The following is a 24,329-nucleotide window of genomic DNA, read 5'->3' on the forward strand; positions in this document are numbered from 1 at the left end:
CCTCCATGGTTCTCACTATCTTCCAAATGACTGTGTTACAAAAAGCAACTCGAAAACTATTCTTGAAACAATTGCACACAGCAACTGGATGAATTGTAACAGAGTTTTAAGTTGCTTAAACTGTAAGCAACAAATTGTCGATCACTAGAAAGCTTAGGATGTCCTTTCCATGGCACAACACAAAAATACACTGTTCGATCTCAGGATATATAAGAAAATATCAATAAAAATGCAATTTTAGATGATCCTGTTAAAATATACACTAAAACAAAACAAGCAAAAACTTAATAGGTGGTAAAAAAAAATCAGCCAACAGTTTGAGGTAGTAGCTGTATTTAAATGATTGATAACACAATCACACACCTCCCCCTTGTACCAATAAACCAGCTACATCAATATTCTTTTCACAAAAATGCCTTGCACTCTAAACAGCACTCAATCAAAATGCTAAAATGAATACATCGTCACTACCAAAATATGACTACTACTTTCAGGATGCAGCATTTTTGTCACACCATTTTGTTCACTTTAAACTGTAAAAACAAAAAGAGTGAAACTAGCTCTCCATGGCTTGGTAAAAGGTATGTACACAACAAAGGCAAAGAATTATAAATGGCCACCTTGTTTTCAGAGAAACTACTTAAATTGCATGTCAATACAGTATCCAGTATCATGCAAATTTGAACCGTTAAAGTAGGGTAGTTGTAGTGTTTCAACACAACGTAAAAAAAGGAATTGCAATAAGAGCACCAACTAAAAAAAAAATACAGTTTTAAATACACCTATAACCCGATCCTTCACACTCTGCATCAAAGCAAATACAAAAACAAAAAAAGCACCAAATGTTAAGTAAAACAACAAAAAAATCTAGCAATTAATGAAGAAATGTGTTTTTCCCCATCATGTCAGTGTTTGTTCCAGGATATCCAGACAGCTTTTACTTTCTCTTTCTGTCTTGAGAACAGCGTGGACAATACCTACACAAAGCAGAGACAACTGAGTTCAACCATCAGTCTTTGAACTGCACATATTGGAAATATGGAGGATTTCAGACTTCTTACCATTTTCCTCTTGGTTTGGTTGTCAGACCCACACATGCAAAGTGGAACCACTCAATGGAGCACTGCAACAATTATTATTTTAATTTTTTTTTTATTTTAATTGCTAATTATTATGACAATGATTTTTTAAAAATTAATAACAATCAGTATAACATTTATTTAGACATACTGGAACCTTATTTAGATATTTAAAGTGCAAGTGTGTTAAATGTAACAAAGCATGAGAATACTTCTTTGTAGGTGAGGTCCATTTTGTTGATGACATGAAAGAGAGAACATGATATAAGACTCACATCAGTGTTGTCACAGCCGATCATCTCGCCATAAGACACCTGATGGCACAGACAGTAGGTGGGCTCGTTGGGGTCCACCGGCATGTCCAGCACATCAGACGGGTGCACATTCCCAAAGTTGGAAGAGGGGCTGTTGAATTCTCCCCTAATGGTGCACCAAAAAAAGATTAGGATTCCGAAGCCCAAAATGGGGAATAAAATAAAATGCATGTTTGAAGATAAAGACATGAGAAGTTAATAAAGACGACGTTACGTTTGAAGGAGTTTGACTTTCTTTTGGGTGCTCTTGGGACTGCCGTCTTCATCGGAGCTCTTCACTTTAGATCTTGTTTTAGCAGACTTCTTTTCCTTCTGTCTGGTGTCTCCTAGAATTACAAAAAATGTTTATATTCATTAATTTTCTACTGCTTATCCGCATGAGGGTCGCTTGGGGTGCTGGAGCCTATCCCAGCAGTCTTCGCGCGAAATACGGGGTACACCCTGGACTGGTCGCCAGCCAATCACAGGGCATATATAGACAAACAACCATTCACACTCACAGTCATACCTATGGACAATTTGGAGTGGCCAATTAACCTAGCATGTTTTTGGAATGTGGGAGGAAACCGGAGTACCCAGAGAAAACCCACGCATGCACGGGGAGAACATGTAAACTCCACACAGAGATGGCGGACGGATTGAACTTGTGTCTCATAGCTATGAGGTCTGCGTGCTAAACACTCGACCGCCATGCATCCTAAAAACAAGCACATTATTTTGTATATATATTTATGATGTGACATATGTTGCCCAATCGACATCCATTGCAGTCTGGTCATCCTGGAAGGGGGATTTTCCACCTCTTCAGGGGAAATTAGATTTTGAGTGTTTCCTTGTCTGGTTGAGGGGGGTTCAGATCAGGGCATGTTGTCGATTGTTGCCATTTAAAAAAAACCTTTGAGACTCTATTGTGATTGAAAGCTATGCAAATAAACATACTTGACATGAATGGAGATGAATTAGACAGTCTACATTGTGCACAGGTGTGAATGTAGCTGTGAAGTGTTCTTAAATGGGTCATTTGATTGACTGGCAACGAGTCCTAGGTGCACACTACTTCTCACCGAAAAAGTCGGGCTTGGTTACAGCTCACTCATGACCTTAATGAGAGGTAGATAAACGAATGTTGGGATAGTTGGCACCGACCTTTCTTCCCTTTACTGGAAGTGGAATCATAATCCGTGCTCTCAATCTGTTTTTCCTTCAGGTCAGCTTCAAATCGGGCCAGGTCTGTGTCAAGACGTCTTATATGCTTGTCAACCTGAAGACAAGAGAGAAGATTATACATCATTGTCCTTCATGTCCTGTAAACAAATGGTGAATTTCTACAGTCGGATACAAACCATCTCATAGGTCTGCATTGCCAGCTGCACTTTGTCATCTCCAAACTCTTTGCATTTGCTGTACGACTGCTGAATTTGCCTCAAGATGGAGAGCTTTTGCTCGGAGGAGAGGGTCCGTGCATTTGAAGTGTATTCTTTAGCAAGGGAGTCTATCTGTCCTTTAAGATCTACAGCAAACAATTATGGAAACACATTAGACAACAAAGTTGCAGACTCGTGAAATATAGAGTATAATTAAAAATGTTTTCTACAATGCCTGACACGTCCAAACACTCAAAACACAAAATCAAACACACATACATCGAACATCTTTAATGTATGTACTATGCATGTTAGTTTGTGATAAATACAAATACAAAGACGAACAATAAGTGGATATTCTTATCACTCACTTCGCACCTGTTTATGAAGTACGATTTTATGCACTGTAAATATGCTCTGAAACCCCAGAAAATACAATGAAAACATGCAAATTCAACGTGTGTGATGATGTGTGTCTCTGAACGCAACCCCTCAAAGCTCATAACAACAAGTGTGATTCAAATGTTCTCCTACTATTAAAGAAGATGTTTTAGATAAATAGATTTTCAAACATGTGTGCTGTCTTTTAGTTTGATTTATATGTGTACTTCATTTGGAGTTTTTCATACAGACAAATAAACACCTAAAAATCTGTTGTAATACAGTGAAAAAAAAATATTTCAGACATAGTTGCAAATGGTGACTGGTGGTGAATGGTGATTAATTTGAAAAGCGTGATGAATCTGATTTCATTTGAAACAATCAATTGACAGCCCCATTTAACAACATGACGAAAACAAAAAATACTTAACATTATCAGTTGTGCCTCAACAATGTAAACACGTTTGTGAAATACAACACTTGTAAGATTTGCGTTTTGACGTCAGATGGCACATTCAATTCTCACCTTCTGTGCGTTGATCTAAATCTCTCATCAAATTGAAGTTTCTCTGCAACTCGAAGGGCAGGTTTTCTATGCCTAGTGTAAAAAAAAGAAGGGTTTATTTATGAAGGGATTCAAAGAATGTGAAATGCAAGCAAAAGGAGATGAAGCCAAGAGAGTCTGTTCATCTGTAGCCCGACGTGAATATGCGTTTGGATTATTTGAGTAAATATAATAATGAATACGACCATATACATGTAATCATTGCGTGTGTTGTTTAACAAATAGGTATCGCATAACGTGTGATTGAACGATTTAACTTCCCAATCTTAGTGCGTTGTGCCAATCCAGCAAATAGACTGAGCCGAACGCCGCGTAACAGCTGGGAAACGTCTAAAAGGTTCGCCTTCTGGACGTTTTTCGACAACCCATTCGACTATACACTAAAAAAAATAAATTATCCAGCTAAAACGCTTCCGAAGTATTCCAAAATGTTTCTTTAAAGATGGATATATAGCTTACTGTCCAAATAATGCTCCAAATACATCCCCGCCGCCATCTTGGAAAATGTAAACAACACAGCTTCCGGTGAGCGAAGGGGCAGCTCTGATTGATTCGGTTTCCGAAGTCGAAGACTGCTGTATAAATCAGCATCACTGCATTGTACTGCATGACTGATTATTAAAGGCATAATATATAATAAAAGTTAGGAGATATTTAAAGCATATTAAAATTGTAAATTATTTTTTAACCTAAATTATTCTTGTAGCTCACCTCAAATATCAAACTGAATGATGGTGAAAAAAACAAGACACTGTAAAATAATGAAAGAACATATGTTAAAAATGTATTTAATCGACCCATAGCAGACATATCATCTTGCATTTCAGTCATATTACATTATACAAAAGAAAACGTGACTCCACTTCAATGCATTGTACTACATTTCAATTATTTCAAACATATGTACACAATGCATACACGATCACTCCTTGCTCTCTTCCTGGCGCAGCATTTTCTTCAATTTTTTGAATTTGTTCTTTCCCATTCTTTTCTTGGCTTTCATGTTTTTTTTATTTTTTTTGCCTTGTTTCTTCTCTAAACTGCTCCCATCCTTTCTGTTGGCTTTCTGCATTTTTGTCTCATCCGCATGTGAGGTGCTTTTAACCTCTTGTGCCTTTACAGTCTCTATGTCCCTCTTGGCGATCTTTGCCTTTTTAGGTCCAGTCAATGAGTTCTTTTTGATTTCTTTTTGCTTCAAGGGAGACATTTTCTTGGCTGCTGTGCCGTTGGTTTTTGTTGCTTCCTTCTTTAATTGGCCAGCATTGGCGACGACACTCTTCTTGGTCTTGTCTGCTTTGTCTTTTGGAGGATCTGTCAACTCTGTCACCGGTGATGCGTCTGCATTGTCTTCATCTATATTAGAGACAGATAAAGAAGGTGAGCTCTTGATCGAGTGAAAGCCAGGATTGTGAGGCAATGAGAAGTGTTACCGTTCCCCGAGGGGGTTGTGGGAGTCACATTGGAGAATTTTTTAAACTTGGCCACAAAAAAGCCGTCCATGTTGTGAGAGTGCGGGTAGAAACGTCTCGTAAGCCGCAAAGTCGGATGGAATCGCCGCTCTTTGAATCTGAACAAATGCAACAAAGATATGTTAAGGCGTTCCCCCCCCCCCCCTCCTGTCACTGCACCTTAGACTGGCCGGTTGCTGACATCACTGCATACAGATAGTGTTTGTGCATGTTATTTTGATTCTTCTACCAGCGTTGTAATACCTGATGAAGCCCTCCTTGCCAAAATCCAGTCCAGTGGGAACCAGTTTGACGTTCCGCTTCTTTAAAGCGTAGTCAACCACCCATTCGTTCTCCTCCACCTGCCAAGACGCAGTTGGTTGGTCGGCAAGCCAACTTAAACAGCATGACCTTGGAGCATGCAGAGGGCCGGGACACAAACCATTATGGAGCATGTGCAGTAGACCACATAGCCTCCTGAAGTCGAGTCAGCGTTGACGGAGTCGATGGCGGATAAAAGCAACTCTTTCTGCAAGTGGGCACAGCGCAGAATGTCTGCTTCGTCCTGTCAGGGAATTCAGTGCATTAGTTGTGTAATATTATTATTATAAAAATAAACTTTAAACAATTAAATAAGCGGGCAGCACGGCAGTAGAGTGGTTAGCGCGCAGACCTCACAGCTAGGAGACAAGGGTTCAATCCCACCCTCGGCATGTTCTCCCCGTGCATGCGTGGGTTTTCTCCAGGTACTCCGGTTTCCTCCCACATTCCAAAAACATGCTAGGTTAATTGGCCACTCCAAATTGTCCATAGGTATGAGTGTGAGTGTGAATGGTTGTTTGTCTATATGTGCCCTGTGATTGGCTGGCCACCAGTCCAGGGGTGTACCCCGCCTCTCGCCCAAAGACAGCTGGGATAGGCTCCAGTACCCCCGTGCCCCTTGTGAGGAAAAAGCAGTAGAAAATGAATGAATGAATGCACTTTAAACAATTAAATAAGCGGGCAGCACGGCGGTCGAGTGATTAGCACGCAAACCTCACAGCTAGGAGACAAGGGTTCAATTCCTCGGCCATCTCTGTGTGGAGTTTGCATGTTCTCCCCGTGCATGCGTGGGTTTTCTCCGGGTACTCCGGTTTCCTCCCACATTCCAAAAACATGCTAGGTTAATTGGCGACTCCAAATTGTCCATAGGTATGAATGTGAGTGTGAATGGTTGTTTGTCTATATGTGCCCTGTGATTGGCTGGAGACCAGTACAGGGGTGTACCCTGCCTCTCGCCCAAAGACAGCTGGGATAGGCTACAGCACCCCACGACCCTCGTGAGGATAAGCGGTAGAAAATGAATGAATGAATTAAATAAGCTTTAAACAACAATGTGAATATGGTTTTTGGAATACAGGTCCATAGAAGCACAGCAAAGAATGGTGATTTACCTTGTTGTTCTTCACAGCAGGGTCTTTAGCGATGACTCCTGTGCCTGAGCACGGTGCATCCAACAGCACTCTATCAAAGCCTCCCATGACCTGCATGCAACGTTCAAACTCTTACTATGACGTACACAACCTTTAAGCACAATTAAACATGCATGCACGTTACCTTCGGGAACTGCCTGCCATCATAGTTGCACACCAGGGTGTTGGTGACCCCCAGGCGGTGGATGTTACCCACCACGCTCTTCAATCTATCGGCGTTGGCGTCGTTAGCAACAATCACACCAGTGTTTCTCATCAGCTGAGCTACGAGGGGGAAACATTTGCATGCAAACTTCATACGCAATTCAACACAAGAGCTGGTTTCTATTCGTTATTGAGCGCATCCTACCGATATAGGTGGTCTTTCCTCCGGGGGCTGAGCTCATGTCCAACACAAACTCCCCCTCCTGTGGCGAAAGCGCCATGACTGGCAAGAAGCTGGAGGCTCCTTGTAGCATATACTGGCCAGACAGGTACTCTGGAGTGGCACCTGGGTCATCACAATATTTTTATTTATTTATATACTTTTATTCTTTACTTCCGTGGATCGTTCATAGGTTACTACGCTCACCTATCGGGACGGAGGAGTCGTAGATGACCAAGCCCACTTTGGACCACTTTCCCAGTGGATCCAAGTTCACTCCTCTGTTGATCAAGGCCTAAAAATACAAATATGAATTCAAAATCTAAATGACTTGGTTGGTTCACTACAACAATTAGAGAGCTACAGAGAGAGAGAGAGAGAGCTGATAGACAGAGAGAGAGAGATGGTAGAGAGAGAGAGATATGGTATATATATAGAGAGAGAGATGATAGAGAGAGAGAGAGAGCGAGAGAGATGATAGAGAGCGAGAGAGATGATAGAGAGAGATAGGTGATAGAGAGAGATGATAGAGAGCGACAGAGATGATAGAGAGCGACAGAGAGATGATAGAGAGAGATAGGTGATAGAGAGAGAGAAATAGATGATAGAGAGAGAGAGAGATAGATGATAGAGAGAGAGAGAGATAGATGATAGAGAGAGAGAGATAGATGATAGAGAGAGAGAGAGAGATAGATGGTAGAGAGAGAGATAGATGGTAGAGAGAGAGATAGATGATAGAGAGAGAGATAGATGATAGAGAGAGAGAGAGCGATAGATGATAGAGAGAGAGCGAGAGAGCGAGATATGGTACATATAGAGAGAGATGATAGAGAGCGAGAGAGAGATGATAGAGAGCGAGAGAGAGATGATAGAGAGCGAGACAGAGATAGAGAGCGAGAGAGAGATGATAGAGAGCGAGAGAGCGATGATAGAGAGAGAGACAGGTGATAGAGAGAGAGAGAGAGGTGATAGAGAGAGATGGTAGAGAGAGAGATAGATGATAGAGAGAGAGAGAGATAGGTGATAGATGATAGAGAGATGGTAGAGAGAAAGAGATGGTAGAGAGAGAGAGAGATAGATGATAGAGAGATGATAGAGAGAGAGAGATAGATGATAGATGGATAGATAGATAGAAATGTTGTTGCCTGGCTCCCGTATAATAATAAATAATAAATAATAATGTGGAGAATAAATAGATGACATCAAATATGAACAATGTACAGCGTAAACAGTAATTTGTACAAATAATTTAGAATAAATAATAATAATTCATAATAATTATAATAAGTTCTTTTTTCAGTGACACCCTTTTAAGGGACATTCAAGTGTCCTTAAACAGGTGACCTACCTGAGCAAGATCCCGCCTCCTGGTTTTCAGCGTGTTGGTCCTAATAGTGACAGGTCTATGTATTTCATTCGCCTCCAGGAAATCCACCAGCTGTTTGGGACAAGAACATTCATGTTTAAGTCCATCATCTCAGATGTCATTGGGATAATGATGCACATTTTCACGGTGAGAGCAGATACCTCAGAGAGAGGGAAGAGGTCGACGAACTTCTCGATGAGGAAGTCGTTGTAGCTGTAGTACGTGCACAGATCCTTTATCAGCAGAGAGATGTACTCCACTCGATCTTTGCCTTCTTCTCTTTTGGACGCAAAATTACACAGGACATCGATGTTGTCCTTTATTCGCTGGTGGATCGTCTTCAGGTCCACAGGCAGGACACCTGCGTTGTGTAGGCGACAATTCAGGGTTTGCGTCCTTGAATAGTGGACGTTTATTTAACTCCATTTAACTGCACCAATAATCACATTAGGAGACGCTGCCTATGACATCACTGTCTTGTGTGGACAATAACATACAACACAACAAATGTTGTGAGCTCCTGATATGTTCAATTCCCCTTTTCCACATTAAATTTGTTTTCTCCTAAAGTGGAAATATGCTGATATTGAGTTTATTAAAAAAGAAGCTGCTATTGGAGGAAAATGCTGTCATTAAAGACAACTTAACACAACAGTACACACCTTCCTTCCCGCTCCCCTGTGCGGCAGGCAGCTTGAACTGATCCACGTCGTCCATGTTGGTCTGTAGTGCGTCTTCCTCATCCTCCTCCATAGCTGATTTCTTTTCCTTCTCCTGCTCCTGCTCCTCCTCCTCATCATCATCGTCGTCGTCGTCATCATCATCATCATCATCGTCTTCGAGTCCCATAGTTTCCTTCAGCTTTTTATCTTTCTTAGCTGCACGCTCAATTGGAAGCAGCTAAAGAGAATGAAAAAGGAAGTCATCAACATGTAACTGAATTAACTTCAATAATGAGAAACTTGAATCAAGACTCGTGTGTGGGACAATTTTTGCTTTTTAGTCCACTCCCACATACAAACAAAGTGGACAGGTTTTTCTTTTTAACTACTTAATGACATTTATATTTATTGAATGGTATATTTTGCCATTAGGCTCCAGCGCACCCCTGGAACCATAATGAGGATAAGCGGCATAGAAAACTGATATTTTTCATTCATTTTCTACCGCTTATCCTCACGAGGGTCGCAGAGGGTGCTGGAGCCTATCCCAGCTGTCTTCGGGCGAGATGCGGGGTACACCCTGGAGTGGTCGCCAGCCAATCACAGGGCACATATAGACAAACAACCATTCACACTCACATTCATACCTATGGACAATTTGGAGTCGCCAATTAACTTTTGGAATGTGTTTTGGAATGTGGGAGGAAACCGGAGTACCCGGAGAAAACCCACGCATGCACGAGGAGAACATGCAAACTCCACACAGAGATGGCCGAGGGTGGAATTGAACTCAGGTCACCGAGCTGTGAGTACACAGCTCTTATAATGAATGTGACAAGTATTACATACCTCCTCTCCATCACTTTCTTCTTCATCACTACCATCCTCAAGTGCACCGTAGTCATCTACCATTTCATCATCATCATCTTCGTCGTCGTCGTCGTCTTCATCCTCCTCCTCCTCCCCCTCCCCCTCCAGTTCTTGTATTCCTAATTTTGTGTTCATCTTTGCCCCTTTCTTCTGCTGTGGCTTCGGTAGCTTTTCTTCTTCCTCCTCCCCATCATCACCATCTTCGTCGTCTTCTTCCCAGTGTTCATCGTCATCCTCGCTGTCAGATTGCTCCAGTTTCCGCTTCCTCTTCGCCGGCTTCAACCACTGACTGTTGTCATCAGTGAATCCTTTAGAAACAAATAGCGCAAGTACAAATAGTAAGTACTAACCTAGTTCTGATTAAAAATACAGTCGTTCCTTGTGACATTCCGTGTGGAAGTGGTTCGTTTTTGGCCTTCTTCCTCACTCAGTTTCTCACGTTTGGGATAAATAATTTGGGGGCTAACCAGGTAGCTCAGTATATTGCTATGTTTAAGTTGGGATACAACAAAGAAGGCTATACCATATTTAGATGTATGATTTTGATGGCTACCTTTCTTGGGCAGCTCAACAACAGCTTCTTTGGCCTTTGTTAAGTTTTTGGCTCTCTTAGCATTCCTGTAGATACACAATAATAACAACATGAATGAAACAATTTAAATTCATGTCACGGAATCCATCACACTTGTACCTTATCCTGGCTCTTCTTGACAGACGTTTTGGCTCAGATGCATCTGCAGTCATGAAAGTCAGTCAGCTGTATAATAATTTATTCATAAGGATGTTTCTTATGGCATTAAAAAAAACAGCACATAATCACCATCTTTGATAAACTTGGCCAACTCTGTCTCTGCCCCTTGCTGCTTTTTGGATTTCTTCCCAGGGCCACGCTTCACCTTGCTGGTGGGATCCAACTTACGACCCATGATTCCAAGTTACAAGGACACCTTGAAGAGGAAAAAATGGTCAACATCTGTGCAAAACAACAACAGGGATGTATAGTGATTATTTTTTAATGAAGTCATTACATTGAAACTATAAATAATAATAGAATGTGCATTCCATCGGCATATTATATGCCAACTGCGTGTATATAGGTCTTTCTTCTGTTTTAATTATATAATAAGAGGGACAAAACTGCAATAAAAAATTAAAATGCAATATTTCTGGAATTGGTGTGTATTTTTTAAATGAACAAATTACAAATGTCACACTTAAAATGATGTGAAAAAATTGTAATACTCATTGTTACCGGAATAAGTCACAAAATCATTAGACTAATGTAGTATATGTAATGATTTTGTCTTTTTTAATACTATTTTATTCAGATATTATGAGAACGTTTTCCCATTTTCTCAGATTAAAAAAATAGATTTATTTGATGTATTCTAATAATCGTGACGGCAAATTAGATTTCATTACGCGGCATGTGGAAGTATTGATGGAATTAACTTTCATGAACAATGTACATACATATTCGTGTTATGTCGTGACCCACATGTAAAAATGTTAAAAACAAACCTAAATTACACGACTGAGCAAAATTGTTATAATGTATAGTACACGAATTAGCCTCCTTCGCCTTTGCAAACATGTGTGCGCGTGTAAAATATGTTGACAGTGAATCTTGCGATGTGTATTAATTAAACGGATTCTTCGCAATATTTAGGAATACTTACATTGTTCTAAAGACTAACTGACGTCTTGGTTATAGAGTTTACAACAAAATTTTTACTTACTCTTCGACCCGAACTCAGATTTTCACAAGCAGGACGAAATCCTCACATGTGAATTTTCCCTACAACACGTTGTGGTGAAACTTCCGGCGCACACAAGTGACGCAGCTAGCTAGCGGCTAATCACACATCTATACAATAGTACGAATATATATATTTTTTACTCTAACATGATTAATGTATTGTAAATAATAATAATAATCAAGCAATCACCAATGTACTCCAGATATTTAAGTGTTATTTTTTTCCATGTTGACGTATACATTCTGCGACAGTTAGTCTATACCGACACCAGTGAAGCCAAGATGGCGGCTGCCAACGGGAAGAAGCGTGGTCTGGAACATTTGGACGAATATGAACCGAAAGCTGCAAAACATCTCCGCAGTCTGCATGACCGCATGGCGGAGAGGCGGTTAGTTGTTATTCTGGAGGGAGCCTCGTTAGAAACTGTGAAGGTAAACGTGGCAGGTTGTCATTTTATCTACGACGAGTAGTAGTCCATAAAAACTAGTGAGACTCTTTTGTATATACAGTACAGTACCCACTTCATTTTACACATATAGTGGGACAGATCAGTTAAATAACAATCAGTTTGTGATACGAGCCATATATTTGTCATAAACAAATGAGCAAAAGCAATTTTAGCTAAAAAAAAAAATAGGAAAATATTTCACTTTGTAACTATCTGCTCCACAAATACTGATTGATGATCAAATGTGTGATGATAATCAATCGATTTATTCATTTATTTTATAGGTTGGTAAAAGTTTCGAGCTGCTGAACTGTGATCAACACAAAAACATTATCATAAAAAGTGGAAGGGATCCAGGACACATCAGACCGGATATCACACATCAGGTAATCAGCTGCCAATCAATGTTTTATGTATGTTGCAGTGAGATGTGCGCCAATAACAAAATGTCTCCCACCAGTGTTTGCTCATGTTAATGGATAGTCCGCTGAACAGAGCCGGCCTGCTGCAGGTTTACATCCACACGGCAAAAAACGCCTTAATCGAGATCAACCCACAGACTCGCATCCCAAGAACCTTCACTCGCTTCTGTGGCCTTATGGGTAAACAACTGTAGTTGAACACAACGTATATTTTCATTTATCTAACATACGTTTGTTTGTGTTCTATTTTAGTTCAGCTACTGCACAAACTGAGCGTGAGAGCAGCCGACGGTCCTCACAAGCTTTTGAGAATAATCAAGAATCCCGTGTCGGACCACCTGCCACCCGGGTGCCCTCGGATCTCAACTTCCTTCTCCGCCGGAGAGGCCGTGGGCCCTCGTTCCTTGGTGCCGGAAGGACCGGCTGCAGTGGTGATCGGCGCGTTTGCACACGGAGCGGTAAGACTCGGTCACCATGTTTCGATGTGTGTTGTGTCAAGATTATTAATGAGCGTCCCCTCAACAGGTGAATGTGGACTACACAGAGAAGACGGTGTCCATCAGTAACTACCCCCTTTCTGCTGCACTCACCTGTGCAAAGATGTGCTCGGCTTTTGAGGAGGTATGGGGGGTTTTGTGATAGAACCCCAAGTTCTCCCCACTCAAGCCAGAAACTTTTTGTGAATAGACTGGACCAGGGATGCTTTGTTGACCCTCTTTTGTACAATGATAATCTCCATGTAGACGCTTCTACAGTGATGATTCTCATGAAGAAGCTGAAATGCTTTGTTTTATTGTCAGTTTGTATTATAAATAGTACAAATACATTGTTTGTTTTTGATATTCATTGTTGAAACAATTCTTTAGAACAGGGGTCTCAAACTCAATTTACCTGGGGGCCACTGGAGCTAGGGTCTGCGCAAGGCTGGGCTGCATCAGGTTTTCCAAAAAAAACCAAAACGCATTTATTAAAAACAGAAAAATATACAAACTTTTTCAGTGCTTTGGTTCCGGTTTTCTACAATAAAAGCTCTGATAAAACATTCCACTGTTCTCAAATATCTTAATTTTTATTTTTCTGCACAAAATAAGATGAAAAATAAACAAATCAAGAATAAAGAAAATCAATCAGTAATAAATAAATAAATAATAATACTAATAATCGGCAAATAATAAAAACTTAAGAAACCACATATAGTTGGTGGGTAGACAAATTATTTTTTTCAGATTAAAATGAACAAAGCATTATTAGAGCCCTGTAGACATGACAAAACACGACTATAGTCACATTTATACTCTTTATTTACAACATATTGCGCAACTGCAGGGTCTTGAGACACATGCTAACTCGCAAACTAGAGAGCTAGCGACCTAAACGGTAGCCTTCAAGTTATTTCCTTTAAACTTAAATAGCCATAAACTTACCACTTCCACACGGATAGGGAGGATAACTATTAACAGTTATTTAACCTTTAACATGAACATTAATCAAACTTAATAATTTTTTCTGGATACATGATACCATACAGCATCCATATCAAACTTGCGTGGGCCGCACTAACATTAAACTTTCATATCATGGGCCGTGTGTTTGAGACCCCTGCTTTAGAACTTTAGGCATCAGTTTTTACAGAACAGATCCAATGTATTACTTACCATACATTATCAATGAGACTACATAATGTTTGTATTGTGATGTTTTGGCCCCATATTAATACGTCATGTTAGCTAATGTTGAGTAAGTCCTAAATTAGGTAGAGCTGTCAATTTTTTTTTTAAATTGTCTTAAATTTGTCACCCAAAAGATGTTATATTACCAACAAAACGTCATCAGCTCAGAGAGCCTCGGCAGGAATTGCATACTGTACATTGAATTGACCATGACAGTTTATTTTGCAACAGAAGAGCATTAAACTTTGAACACATTGTCCAAATAACAGAATGCAAACAAGGCAAATGTAGAAAAAAAAAAACAACAGTCATCTAACACATCCTGTTAGTAATACGCAGAATTATTCTACATTCTCGTATGTACACAATGTTACAGCCTATTTGTTTTTAACTCATTCAACCCCAGCCATTTGTGATGATTTTGACTGATTTTTCAAGGCATAGAAAATATTGTGTTCTTGGGCTATTTAGTAGTCCGCAGTAGAAATGTGAATATGTTTCAGTAAAATATGAGTTCTCATTTAAAATGTAACTTTCACACAAATCTAGCCATATACATACACATATATATATATATATATATATATATATATATACACACATATACACGTACATATACATATACACGTATACATACATACACACACATGTGTGTGTATATATATATATATATATATATATATATATATATATATATAATGTTGATGCCACAACATAAACACACCAAAAAAGGTTATTTACATGAATTTTTTTACAAATATAACACCATGAACTATTTACAATTTTCACATTTTTTCCACATGTGTGCATGCATTAAAATTTCCCTCCTTGGAGCATGGATTTCAATGGGAAAGATGCAGGCCGAGCTCTTATAAAATGAAACTCTGCCACCTTGTGGATGTTTTTTTTTTTTGCCTTAAAACGGCACCAAACATGCTTGTGAAGTTGCATGATCACCTCTTTGTGACGCTCAGCATCCGAGTGTTAAATCCCACTGAGTTGTTTTGGGACACTCGAGGTTGGTCGGACAAAGACGGGACTTAGCACAAATGGCTGAGATCAGGAAGGAAGGCTCCAACGGCATCAAATGATGGTGAGGGTCGGCGTTGCAGTTGATCTGAAGAAAAGAGAAGAATGATGAAGAGAACAGGGTATAAAAATAAAAGGCGTATCGGCGTACCTGAGAAAAAGACATAAAGAACAGTCGAGTGAGTGAGAATCCAGAGAGTGACGTGTCTTCCGGCTGCTTCTTTAAACTCCTTTTATAAGCCTGTTATGACGTAGAAAAAGTACATGAATCATCGTTGTACAGTGTGTACACCAAAAATGCTAAATCCTCTGACCTTCAGCGCTATCTGCAGTGCCGAATACTGCAGCCACACTTCCTGCTGCTGAGCTGCAGGCAGTGGACGCACACCCTTCTTGTCTGTCACTGTTAGGTAATGGGACCACACGCACTCACCCACAGCGTGCACCGACTCGCTCTTGGAGTAAACTGCACAAACATAACAACATGATGATGTAGAGAAAACACATTTAAGCATGATAAGCTTTTTTTTTTTTACCGTCAGGTAGAAGCAGGTGAAGGACGTCTTTGGCAAGGAGGAAGCCCAACACGCCGTAATTCATAGCTCTGGTTTTTTGAAGACAGCAAACACAAGAATTTAAGAGTTGAGGGATATAACATATTACATACAACCATGTTTGAGGTGTATTGCAATAAGCTGGAAAGAGGTGGCATATTTCTGGAATTTGGGCAACACCAATTTTGGGAAATGGCAATTGTCTTCCTGTTTTGGTCAAATAGTTTGTAAAATTCATTCATTCATTCATTTTCTACGGCTTTTTCCTCATGAGGGTCGCGGTGGGTGCTGGAGCCTATCCCAGCTGTCTTTGGGTGAGAGGCGGGGTACACCCTGGACTGGTCGCCAGCCAATCACAGGGCACATATAGACAAACAACCATTCACACTCACATTCATACCTATGGACAATTTGGAGTCGCCAATTATGTAAAATAAATTGTATATATAAAAATATACTCCAGTTCGACTTTATGTATGTTTTTTTTTCTACCTAATTATGCATTTTTGGCCTTGTGCGACTTATACTCCAGAAAATACGATAATTAGAAAATGGTGAGACAAAACACAGGAAGTGAACAATGAGCAAATTAAATATTGTCATCATCCAAACGAAACACATGCAAATTATTATTTAACATTATTAATTGTTATAAAAGGGCTGCACGGCGGTCGAGTGGTTAGCGTGCAAACCTCACAGCTAGGACACCGGGGTTCAATTCCACCCTTGGCCATCTCTGTGTGGAGTTTGCATGTTCTCCCCGTGCATGCGTGGGTTCTCTCCGGGTACTCCGGTTTCCTCCCACATTCCAAAAACATGCTAGGTTAATTAGCGACTCCAAAATGTCCATAGGTATGAATGTGAGTGTGAATGGTTGTTTGTCTATATGTGCCCTCTGATTGGCTGGCGACCAGTCCAGGGTGTACCCCGCCTCTTGCCCGAAGACAGCTGGGATAGGCTCCAGCACCCCCACGACCCTCTTGAGGAAAAGCGGTAGAAAATGAATTAATTAATTATAAAACATGTTTTTCATCCAAATATGTATTTTTAATATTTCACTTATTGGCGAAAATATAATACATTTCTCCCAGTAGCCAAGGTTATCACATCATTGAATCACTTTTTGTAGCAGCAGTGAATATTTGAATGACTATTTTTATTATTATGTATAGTTCATGCATCTATTTTCTATACTGCTTGTCCTCAGTAGGGTCCCGGGTATGGGGTCCACTTTGGACTGATTCACATTATTTTCATTGGACAGTGATGATAGTGTTTTTTAAACAATAAAGGTGATTTTGAGTTAGTTTTGCAGCTTCCGCTGTTTTGGGAAGACTTTCTACAAGATTCTGGAGTGTGTCGGTTGAAATTGTGCCCTGTCTAAGGTCAAAGGTTGCAATTGATGTTGTGTGACAACACTTTACCTTGGATATGTGGGATGGAAGAGAGGAGGGATGAACATCCCCATGGGGATGATCAGGTCATTTCCCAGAAAAGATGGCGAGACGGACAAACTTAAAAGCAACAAGTAGCATAATTAGTATGAATTTGTGACACCCCGTGTTGTGTATATTAATTAGACTCTTACATATCAGTGGCATCATTCTGCACATTCAAGAGTTTGCTGCGTCTCTTTTGCCACAAGGACAGAAGTTGCAGGTAGTTGGAGAAGAAACTCTGCATGACAGACACCTGCAAGGATGGCGTCAGCTTTGTTAAAAAAAAAAAAAAAAGACATCTTAATACAAAACCTGCTAACTATCAGCTTCAAGCGTGGGAGCTGGAAGTAAAATATGTTGAGTTAATATCGAATTAATGTTCAATGAGACAAGCACAAGACTTGATCACCAGAACAAAAATTTTTATTCTATATTTAAATGATCTCACAATGTAATAAAAATAATAATAATCTACTATAATAAGCTAAATAATAAGCTACTGGGGATTTTCTACCGCTTTTTCCTCATGAGGGTCGCAGGGGTGCTGGAGCCTATCCCAGCTGTCTTCGGGCGAGAGGTAGGGTACACCCTGGACTGGTCGCCAGCCAATCACAGGGCACATATAGACAAACAACCATTCACACTCACATTCATACCTATGGACAATTTGGAGTCGCCAATTAACCTAGCATGTTTTTGGAATGTGGGAGGAAACCGGAGTACCCGGAGAAAACCCACGAAAACTCCACACAGAGATGGCTGAGGGTGGAATTGAACGAGGGACTCTTAGCTGTGAGGCCTGTGTGCTAACCACTCGACCATCGTGCAGCCCAATGTATAAATTCATTCTTTCATTTTCTACCGCTTTTTCCTCATGAGGGTCGCTGGGGTGCTGGAGCCTATCCCAGCTGTCTTCGGGCGAGAGGTAGGGTACACCCTGGACTGGTCGCCAGCCAATCACAGGGCACATATAGACAAACAACCATTCACACTCACATTCATACCTATGGACAATTTGGAGTCGCCAATTAACCTAGCATGTTTTTGGAATGTGGGAGGAAACCGGAGTACCCGGAGAAGGCTGTAATAATGTTTAAATTTTTTTTTTAGAAGATTATAAACACCCGCCAGCGTTCTGGACTTTGAAGCAGATGCCCTGGATTCGAATCTCCACTAATATGCATCATCGGATCAAAAAAGATCCACTGTGGCGACTCTGTAATTAGGAAAAAGTCAAAAGTTTTCTATGTCCCAACTACGAAATTCTTCCATTCATAAAAAATGATTTCTACTTTGTGACAATTGTAACCAAAATAAAGGAGGAATTATTGGATGTGTATTGGATAGCAAACACAACTCATTAGCATTAAAGCTACAGACACAAAAAACAAATTTTCCCAGTAGGGCTACACTAAAGGCACTTTTAAACTGCCTAAATTCCAGTGCCAGTTAGTTTAGAACAACACACTTCCAATACACCATTGTGGGACCTCGGAGACTTATTTAAAATAAAAATAAGATAGTAAAATAAGATATAGAAATCCATGCACAGCAAGGGTATGTAGGAATTCATTTACCTGAGAAAAAAGCAAGTCAAGCTCAGCCTCATTGGAGATTTCCTTTGTAGTCACAAGTCTTGGAGTTATGGATTTAACCTGATGGCGGAGAAGACATTTTATTGAAATAAATGTTCAGGTTCAAAGAGACAACTTACTGTATGTCATAAATCACCTTTTTCATAACAAACTGTAGAGTCTTGTCATCTGTCCACCTGAGTTGGTGTACTTGAGACTTTAAGGAGGACAGGATGTGGTAAATCATCTCTTCTGCCTGTTAGAAATATAAAAAACGATCCTCAGTTGAAATACCGTAACGCCCTTGTGATGTCACCTCACCTCTCCACCGGAAATGTTCTCCCTTAACAGATGTACGAGAACCCAGTGGAACCCACGCTCGGTTTCGATCACACAGCGCTTCCAGCGAGGGGCTGTCTGGTGAAGAGCTCCACCATCCATGGTGAAGATGTTTTGAAAGTGGAAGTTGCGTTGCCTCACGCCTGTGTGGTCCAAAGTCTCTGACAAGTTCTTGGCTGTGTCAGAGAATCTGGAGTCCAGGGCGGGCATTAAGGTGTGCAGCAAGTTCAGCACCATGAAGGTGTGGAGGGGGCCACTGAGCAGAATGAGACGGGGGTCAGAAACCAGAGGACGTGTGTGAAAACATCTGTGATGCATTGTGGGTCACTTCCAGTACCTTTTGCTCAGCTCGTGCTTCGTCAGCCACTTGCCAATGATGCGGGACATCTGCACGATGTAACGCAAGTTGTGGAGGAGAACGTGGTCGTCTTCCATGAGGGGCTGCGGGTGGAAAGCAGCCTGCAGGCACCCCAACCAGTCCACGGCTGGAGCCTTGTGCTGCAGACACATTAGAAAGCGAAACCATGAAACCTGAACTTGCATGTAATTATATTCAACCCATGAGGAGTACAATATTTCAGTTTGCATGTTCTCCCGGGAGACCCTAGTTCGATTCCACCCTCGGCCATCTCTGTGTGCAGTTTGCATGTTCTCCCCGTGCATGTGTGGGGTTTTCTCCGGGTACTCCGGTTTCCTCCCACATTCCCACATTGGCGACTCCAAATTGTCCATAGGTATGAATGTGAGTGTGAATGGTTGTTTGTCTATATGTGCCCTGTGATTGGCTGGCGACCAGTCCGGTGTTTAAATAAATTGTGATTTTTTTTTTTTTTACTATATTTAAATACACATTATCGTATTCAATTTCACATCAACCCAAATAACCAGATTGGTTCAAGAAGTGATGTTAATAAATGAATATTTCTGCAACATTATATTATTAGTGACATGCTGACAAGCTATCAGGCGCTCAGTAGGTCGGCCTTGTGTACTAACCTGACAAGAGACGCTCAAGGCAACATCACCTTATGTTGACCTCCTTGTATTTGATCAGGAAATGCACAATTTCAATGATTTTCGAAGTGTTAAAAAAACTATTGAAATCATACAGAGAATATACTAAAAATTAATTATGCCTGCCTTGACTGCATGGGTATAATGTAGTATAATTCAGAATGAATAAGAAGCCTGGATCCTTTATAATGAAACATGAGACTACACAATAAAGACAAAAGTCCCAATTAGAGTTTGGAACAACTAGAATAGATGTATGATGGCCAGGTTTAATCATGTGACCTAAACCACAAGCACGTTGCAGAAATCTCAGAGAAATTGTGGAAGTGGTTATACTTTTGCCCACCTATTGTAACATGCACCTTCCCAAGACACTTAAAGTGACTTTACCTGTAACTCTTTAATGGTCATGCGCTGATAGAGCTCTCCTTTGGCCATGCGATGGCCCCGAGGTGTTGCCGCCACAGCCAGCTCAGAAGACAAAGAAATGAACATCCCCACGTGGATCATGTTACTGCTGGCCGGGGCCCCCAGCAACGCCAGGTACCTCTGACACGAAGCCAAGAAAGGACGCAGCGTCTATGTGGTGATCGGAAGCATAAAGTACAACATGTACAGTAAGCTACTGGGTATCACAATCGATGAAAATATGAGCTGAAAACCTCATATTACTAAATATACAACATAAGGTGGCCAGAAATATTTCAATATTGAACAAAGCAACATTTGTTCTCAATCAGAAATCACTCCACACTCTTTATAACTATAAAAGCAATCTTCACTCGCTAAATGTCCTGCAAAAAAAGGTCAGTAAGGATAATTCATAATGCCGCCTACAGAGAACATACTAACTCCTTATTTCTAAAATCACAAATACTTAAACTTGATGATATAGTTCATCTTCAAACAGCTAAAATAATGCATAAGTCTAAAAATAACCAATTACCTAAAAATGTTATCCAATACTTCTCTACGAGAGAGGAGAAATATGATCTCAGGGAAGAACTACATTTGAAACACTTATGCTAGGACTACGTTATGCTAGCCATAGCATTTCAGTATGTGGAATCAAACTATGGAATGGATCGAGTAAGGACCTCAAACAATGCACAACGATGAGCCAATTCAAGAAACAATACAAGCAGTTGATGTTTGCTAAATACAAGGATGAAGAGTCTTGAACCAGTCATGATGTGCTATACATATCACTATATTGACACTTACTATGGTACCCATTATGTCATTGGATGCTCATATCACCTCGTACTTCAGTACGTGACAAAAAAATAAAAATTAGGAAAGCAGGAAGTGAACAAATGTAACAGTTACTGATTGTAAAAGTACCAAATTGAGGGGTAGGATTTAATAAGCTTTGCTTCTTCCTACTGCTTTTGGACATGTGGAACTGTGAACTGATTATGTGATGCATTCAATTGTAATCTGAAATGTTCAAATGAAATAAAAACATTACCATTACCATTACCAAGCTACATTATAATAGCACAAGTATGTTTTGAATCCATTAGCCAGCCAACCTCTGTTCTTGCTTGAGACTTCTGCGTCTTGCTGTTCCATTCAATGGGGATCAACAGGTCAGGCTGATCAATCTGCAGGCAGAGATGTGGATTCATGTGGCGTTTCCGTGACGATTCTACCTTGTGACTGTTTAAAAGACCTAACCTGTATGTACTGTTTGGTTTTCTTGCTAGCCGTGTCATTAGGGTCGTTGCCGACACAGAGTTTGAAGAAGGGGAAGGTGGCGTAGTCCCTCATCAGCACACCGAGGGTGACGTTAAAGTCGGTTTGATTCCACTGGCCTGACACGGGCCAACCCCCCAACTGCAAGGAAATATCAATACTACATTCTGGTTGTATTTTTGTATTTTTCCTATGTATCATCACCTTCTGGATGAGCGTGAGGAAAGGTTCAACTCCAGCAATGTCCAAGGACTTGGTGTCCAAACATGAGCGGTAGAAGCTTTTGGCCTTCTGCACAGCTGAGCTTGTGCGACTGTCATTGGATTCTGATAAGAGTGACACAGTAAAAATGAAAGACACTCATTAAGCATCAAATGCAGCTGAAGAAATGAAGATGTCCCCTACCTAAAATTTCCCGGATATACTGAAACAGCTCATTTTCCCTGTCCAGCGTGCTCTTTTCTTTGACGTTCCGGTCCTCTGTCGTCTTGCTTTGCCGTACTCTGGACTTTGCTCTCTGGTGCCCCTGCATGTTCTGTTCTCGGTGGTGCCCCCCACTGTCAGGTCCGCATGAGAACTTGACGTAGTCACACGGGTGCGTGAAGGGGTCAGCAGACACAGAGAGATGAGCCGAGGCCCTTTGGCAGGCTGGGAAAGAACATGGGGTGACTACAGGAACAAATGAGAGCAGAATTACACCAGGAATTCAAAGTTTGGATTTTTTTTTTTTTAAATCGTGTGTGTGTGGGCCCACCGACGGGTGCCTGGTTCTTGTCAAGAAAGTAGTGTAGGTAATACGTCATTCCCAGGATTGCAGCACATGAACAGAAGCCCAGAATGAAGAGACAGAGTGTTTGAGTCCGTTCATCTGTCTGTTGTTGCTCAAGGTTGGTCCCTGGTAGGTGCTGAAGCCCCTGCTCCGTTTGCTGTTGGTGGTTGGCCTCTGCAGGTTCTTGGGTGGGGAGATTCAGCTGAAACAGAGCTGAGGGGTGAAGCCCCCTCTCAGGATCTGGCTGTGATGGTGATAGCTGAGGATGCAAGTATGTCAAATAATATAGTACTTATAAACGCAGAACATACAAGACCCCAGCAGATCTTGCAAAACTCAACAAGTTTTGAAATGATTAACTCCAAAAGTGTGCTTTTTCTTTGTTTTTTTGTTATTCTACCACAGAAGGCTACCAGTGACGAATGTATGATGATAACCATAGAAACAGTAACAGTGAAGCAATAGCATGTCTGAAAAGGAGTAGAAAGAAGCATAGCTTATTTTCATTCATTTTCTACCTATCCTCACAAGGGTTGCCGGGGGTGCTGGAGCCTATCCCAGCTGTCTTCGGGCGAGAGACTGGTTGCCAGCCAATCACAGGGCACATATAGACAAACAACCATTCACACTCACATTCATACCTATGGACAATTTGGAGTCACCAATTAACCTAGCATGTTTTTGGAATGTGGGAGGAAACCGGAGTACCCGGAGAAAACCCACGCATGCACGGGGAGAACACTCCACACAGAGATGGTCGAGGGTGGAATCGAACTTGCATCTCCTAGCTGTGTGGCCTGCACGCTAACCACTTTTCACCGTACAGCCCGAGCTTATTTTTAATTAATTTTAATTAAATTTAAATCTAATTTTAATTTGTCAAAATAGTAATAATTTAAACAAACAAGATGTAATTTTCCATTGTAAACAATGTTATAATTAATGTACTTAAGTTGAAGGGACTTGTATAAACATCTGTGATGACGCCTTTGGTAGAAGCTCCAATATTTGGGTCATTTGTCAGGGTTATTTACTTTAAAACAGAGCAACAGGACCCAATTTGCAGTATAAAGTTAAAACATTAGTTTAGCACTGTGTCATCCTAAGTGCATAAGAGGCCTCATAGCAACTTAAGATATTTTTGGTCCCACCTCGAGTCCATTAGGAGTTGCACTCATTCTTGGCAGATGGACGTCCTGCTGTGTTTGTCTGCTGTTGGCGTCGTTCTTTCACATCTGACATCCACACGTCAGCTTCTTGCTCCGTCAGACAGCTCTTTATCTGACTCCATCACTCAAGTCTTTTCTTTCATGTCACTGATAAAAAAAAAAAAAAAAAACTACACAGGGAACATGAACACTCCTTTACATATACTGTGCAGCAGTGTATTTAGTTTGTAGTACATGGACATGCATGGTGTTGATTTAATGTAAACTGCAAAAATGATCTAATTTATAAAATAAAAATTGTCAAGCTGCATTCATACCAAAGTCACAAAGAACACAAAGCTGAGAAAAATAAAAACCAGGTCAATCAATTGCGTTTGATTATTGCCGCACTGCAACGAACAAAGTAAACAAACGATAGGAAGTAAACACAACATATACACACATTGGCGTCATTATCAGCGCTAAGTATGGCTGGTGGTGACTGATAGAGAAGTGTGCCGTCCTCCAGCTTCACGCCACATGTATGTGATCAAGCTTAGTGAGGGGGGAAGGGGGGGGG

General features: G+C 40.7%; 4 protein-coding genes across 5 annotated transcripts; 1 reads left to right on the forward strand and 3 right to left on the reverse strand.

Moving 5' to 3' along the window:
- Nucleotides 1-70: 70 nt before the first annotated feature.
- Nucleotides 71-4,255, reverse strand: ing4 (inhibitor of growth family, member 4). Its single transcript, XM_058053653.2, has 8 exons — nucleotides 4,163-4,255; nucleotides 3,665-3,736; nucleotides 2,737-2,903; nucleotides 2,540-2,654; nucleotides 1,608-1,719; nucleotides 1,355-1,499; nucleotides 1,062-1,123; nucleotides 71-977 (listed from the first exon to the last, which is right to left on the reverse strand). Exons 1-8 carry the CDS (start codon nucleotides 4,197-4,199, stop codon nucleotides 938-940), a joined length of 750 nt encoding a protein of 249 aa, XP_057909636.1. The 5' UTR covers nucleotides 4,200-4,255; the 3' UTR covers nucleotides 71-937.
- A 220-nt stretch (nucleotides 4,256-4,475) lies between these two features.
- nop2 (NOP2 nucleolar protein homolog (yeast)) lies at nucleotides 4,476-11,735 on the reverse strand. The gene is made up of 16 exons (XM_058052741.2): nucleotides 11,625-11,735; nucleotides 10,706-10,832; nucleotides 10,577-10,619; nucleotides 10,439-10,503; nucleotides 9,865-10,193; nucleotides 9,016-9,253; nucleotides 8,515-8,714; nucleotides 8,336-8,425; nucleotides 7,195-7,282; nucleotides 6,973-7,113; nucleotides 6,748-6,887; nucleotides 6,585-6,674; nucleotides 5,594-5,716; nucleotides 5,416-5,513; nucleotides 5,134-5,270; nucleotides 4,476-5,056 (listed from the first exon to the last, which is right to left on the reverse strand). The coding sequence occupies exons 2-16, from the start codon at nucleotides 10,809-10,811 to the stop codon at nucleotides 4,626-4,628; spliced, it is 2,319 nt and encodes a 772-aa protein (XP_057908724.2). The 5' UTR covers nucleotides 10,812-10,832; nucleotides 11,625-11,735; the 3' UTR covers nucleotides 4,476-4,625.
- A 151-nt stretch (nucleotides 11,736-11,886) lies between these two features.
- emg1 (EMG1 N1-specific pseudouridine methyltransferase) lies at nucleotides 11,887-13,357 on the forward strand. Its single transcript, XM_058052747.2, has 5 exons — nucleotides 11,887-12,076; nucleotides 12,378-12,479; nucleotides 12,554-12,695; nucleotides 12,768-12,973; nucleotides 13,041-13,357. Exons 1-5 carry the CDS (start codon nucleotides 11,927-11,929, stop codon nucleotides 13,152-13,154), a joined length of 714 nt encoding a protein of 237 aa, XP_057908730.1. The 5' UTR covers nucleotides 11,887-11,926; the 3' UTR covers nucleotides 13,155-13,357.
- Nucleotides 13,358-14,848: 1,491 nt separating this feature from the next.
- kel (Kell metallo-endopeptidase (Kell blood group)) lies at nucleotides 14,849-24,324 on the reverse strand. 2 transcript variants are annotated; one of them, XM_058052739.2, is made up of 17 exons: nucleotides 23,753-24,324; nucleotides 22,587-22,860; nucleotides 22,238-22,501; nucleotides 22,037-22,158; nucleotides 21,815-21,973; nucleotides 21,670-21,741; nucleotides 20,525-20,713; nucleotides 19,458-19,618; nucleotides 19,103-19,376; nucleotides 18,939-19,037; nucleotides 18,785-18,862; nucleotides 17,357-17,460; nucleotides 17,193-17,282; nucleotides 15,751-15,818; nucleotides 15,529-15,680; nucleotides 15,366-15,455; nucleotides 14,849-15,302 (listed from the first exon to the last, which is right to left on the reverse strand). In XM_058052739.2, the coding sequence occupies exons 1-17, from the start codon at nucleotides 23,777-23,779 to the stop codon at nucleotides 15,156-15,158; spliced, it is 2,370 nt and encodes a 789-aa protein (XP_057908722.2). In that variant the 5' UTR covers nucleotides 23,780-24,324; the 3' UTR covers nucleotides 14,849-15,155. The 2 variants fall into 2 exon arrangements, with proteins under 2 accessions (XP_057908722.2, XP_057908721.2); XM_058052738.2 differs by having other exon boundaries at nucleotides 17,357-17,478.
- Between the last annotated feature and the right edge of the window lie 5 nt (nucleotides 24,325-24,329).

Source organism: Doryrhamphus excisus, linkage group LG5, assembly GCF_037039965.1.
Source record: "Doryrhamphus excisus strain RoL-2023G ecotype Guam linkage group LG5, RoL_Dexc_Guam_v1.1, whole genome shotgun sequence".
NCBI classification, from domain to species: domain Eukaryota; kingdom Metazoa; phylum Chordata; class Actinopteri; order Syngnathiformes; family Syngnathidae; genus Doryrhamphus; species Doryrhamphus excisus.

What these genes read in the sequence shown, in the direction of transcription:
- ing4 (XM_058053653.2), bottom strand. Translation starts at nt 4,199, where the DNA reads ATGGCGGCGGGGATGTATTTGGAGCATTATTTGGACA. An exon ending in TTTGGAGCATTATTTGGACA is followed by an intron (nt 3,737 to 4,162) that starts GTAAGCTATATA and finishes TTTTTACACTAG; the next exon opens with GCATAGAAAACCTGCCCTTC. An exon ending in TTCCAGTAAAGGGAAGAAAG is followed by an intron (nt 1,720 to 2,539) that starts GTCGGTGCCAAC and finishes TTGTAATTCTAG; the next exon opens with GAGACACCAGACAGAAGGAA.
- nop2 (XM_058052741.2), bottom strand. Translation starts at nt 10,811, where the DNA reads ATGGGTCGTAAGTTGGATCCCACCAGCAAGGTGAAGCGTGGCCCTGGG. An exon ending in CTGCTGTGAAGAACAACAAG is followed by an intron (nt 5,717 to 6,584) that starts GTAAATCACCAT and finishes ATTCCCTGACAG; the next exon opens with GACGAAGCAGACATTCTGCG. An exon ending in GGCAAGGAGGGCTTCATCAG is followed by an intron (nt 5,271 to 5,415) that starts GTATTACAACGC and finishes GCATTTGTTCAG; the next exon opens with ATTCAAAGAGCGGCGATTCC.
- emg1 (XM_058052747.2), top strand. Translation starts at nt 11,927, where the DNA reads ATGGCGGCTGCCAACGGGAAGAAGCGTGGTCTGGAACATTTGGACGAA. An exon ending in CCTCGTTAGAAACTGTGAAG is followed by an intron (nt 12,077 to 12,377) that starts GTAAACGTGGCA and finishes TTTATTTTATAG; the next exon opens with GTTGGTAAAAGTTTCGAGCT. An exon ending in GCGCGTTTGCACACGGAGCG is followed by an intron (nt 12,974 to 13,040) that starts GTAAGACTCGGT and finishes TCCCCTCAACAG; the next exon opens with GTGAATGTGGACTACACAGA.
- kel (XM_058052738.2), bottom strand. Translation starts at nt 23,779, where the DNA reads ATGAGTGCAACTCCTAATGGACTCGAG. An exon ending in AGAACATTTCCGGTGGAGAG is followed by an intron (nt 19,038 to 19,102) that starts GTGAGGTGACAT and finishes TATTTCTAACAG; the next exon opens with GCAGAAGAGATGATTTACCA. An exon ending in TACAGTTTGTTATGAAAAAG is followed by an intron (nt 18,863 to 18,938) that starts GTGATTTATGAC and finishes CTCCGCCATCAG; the next exon opens with GTTAAATCCATAACTCCAAG.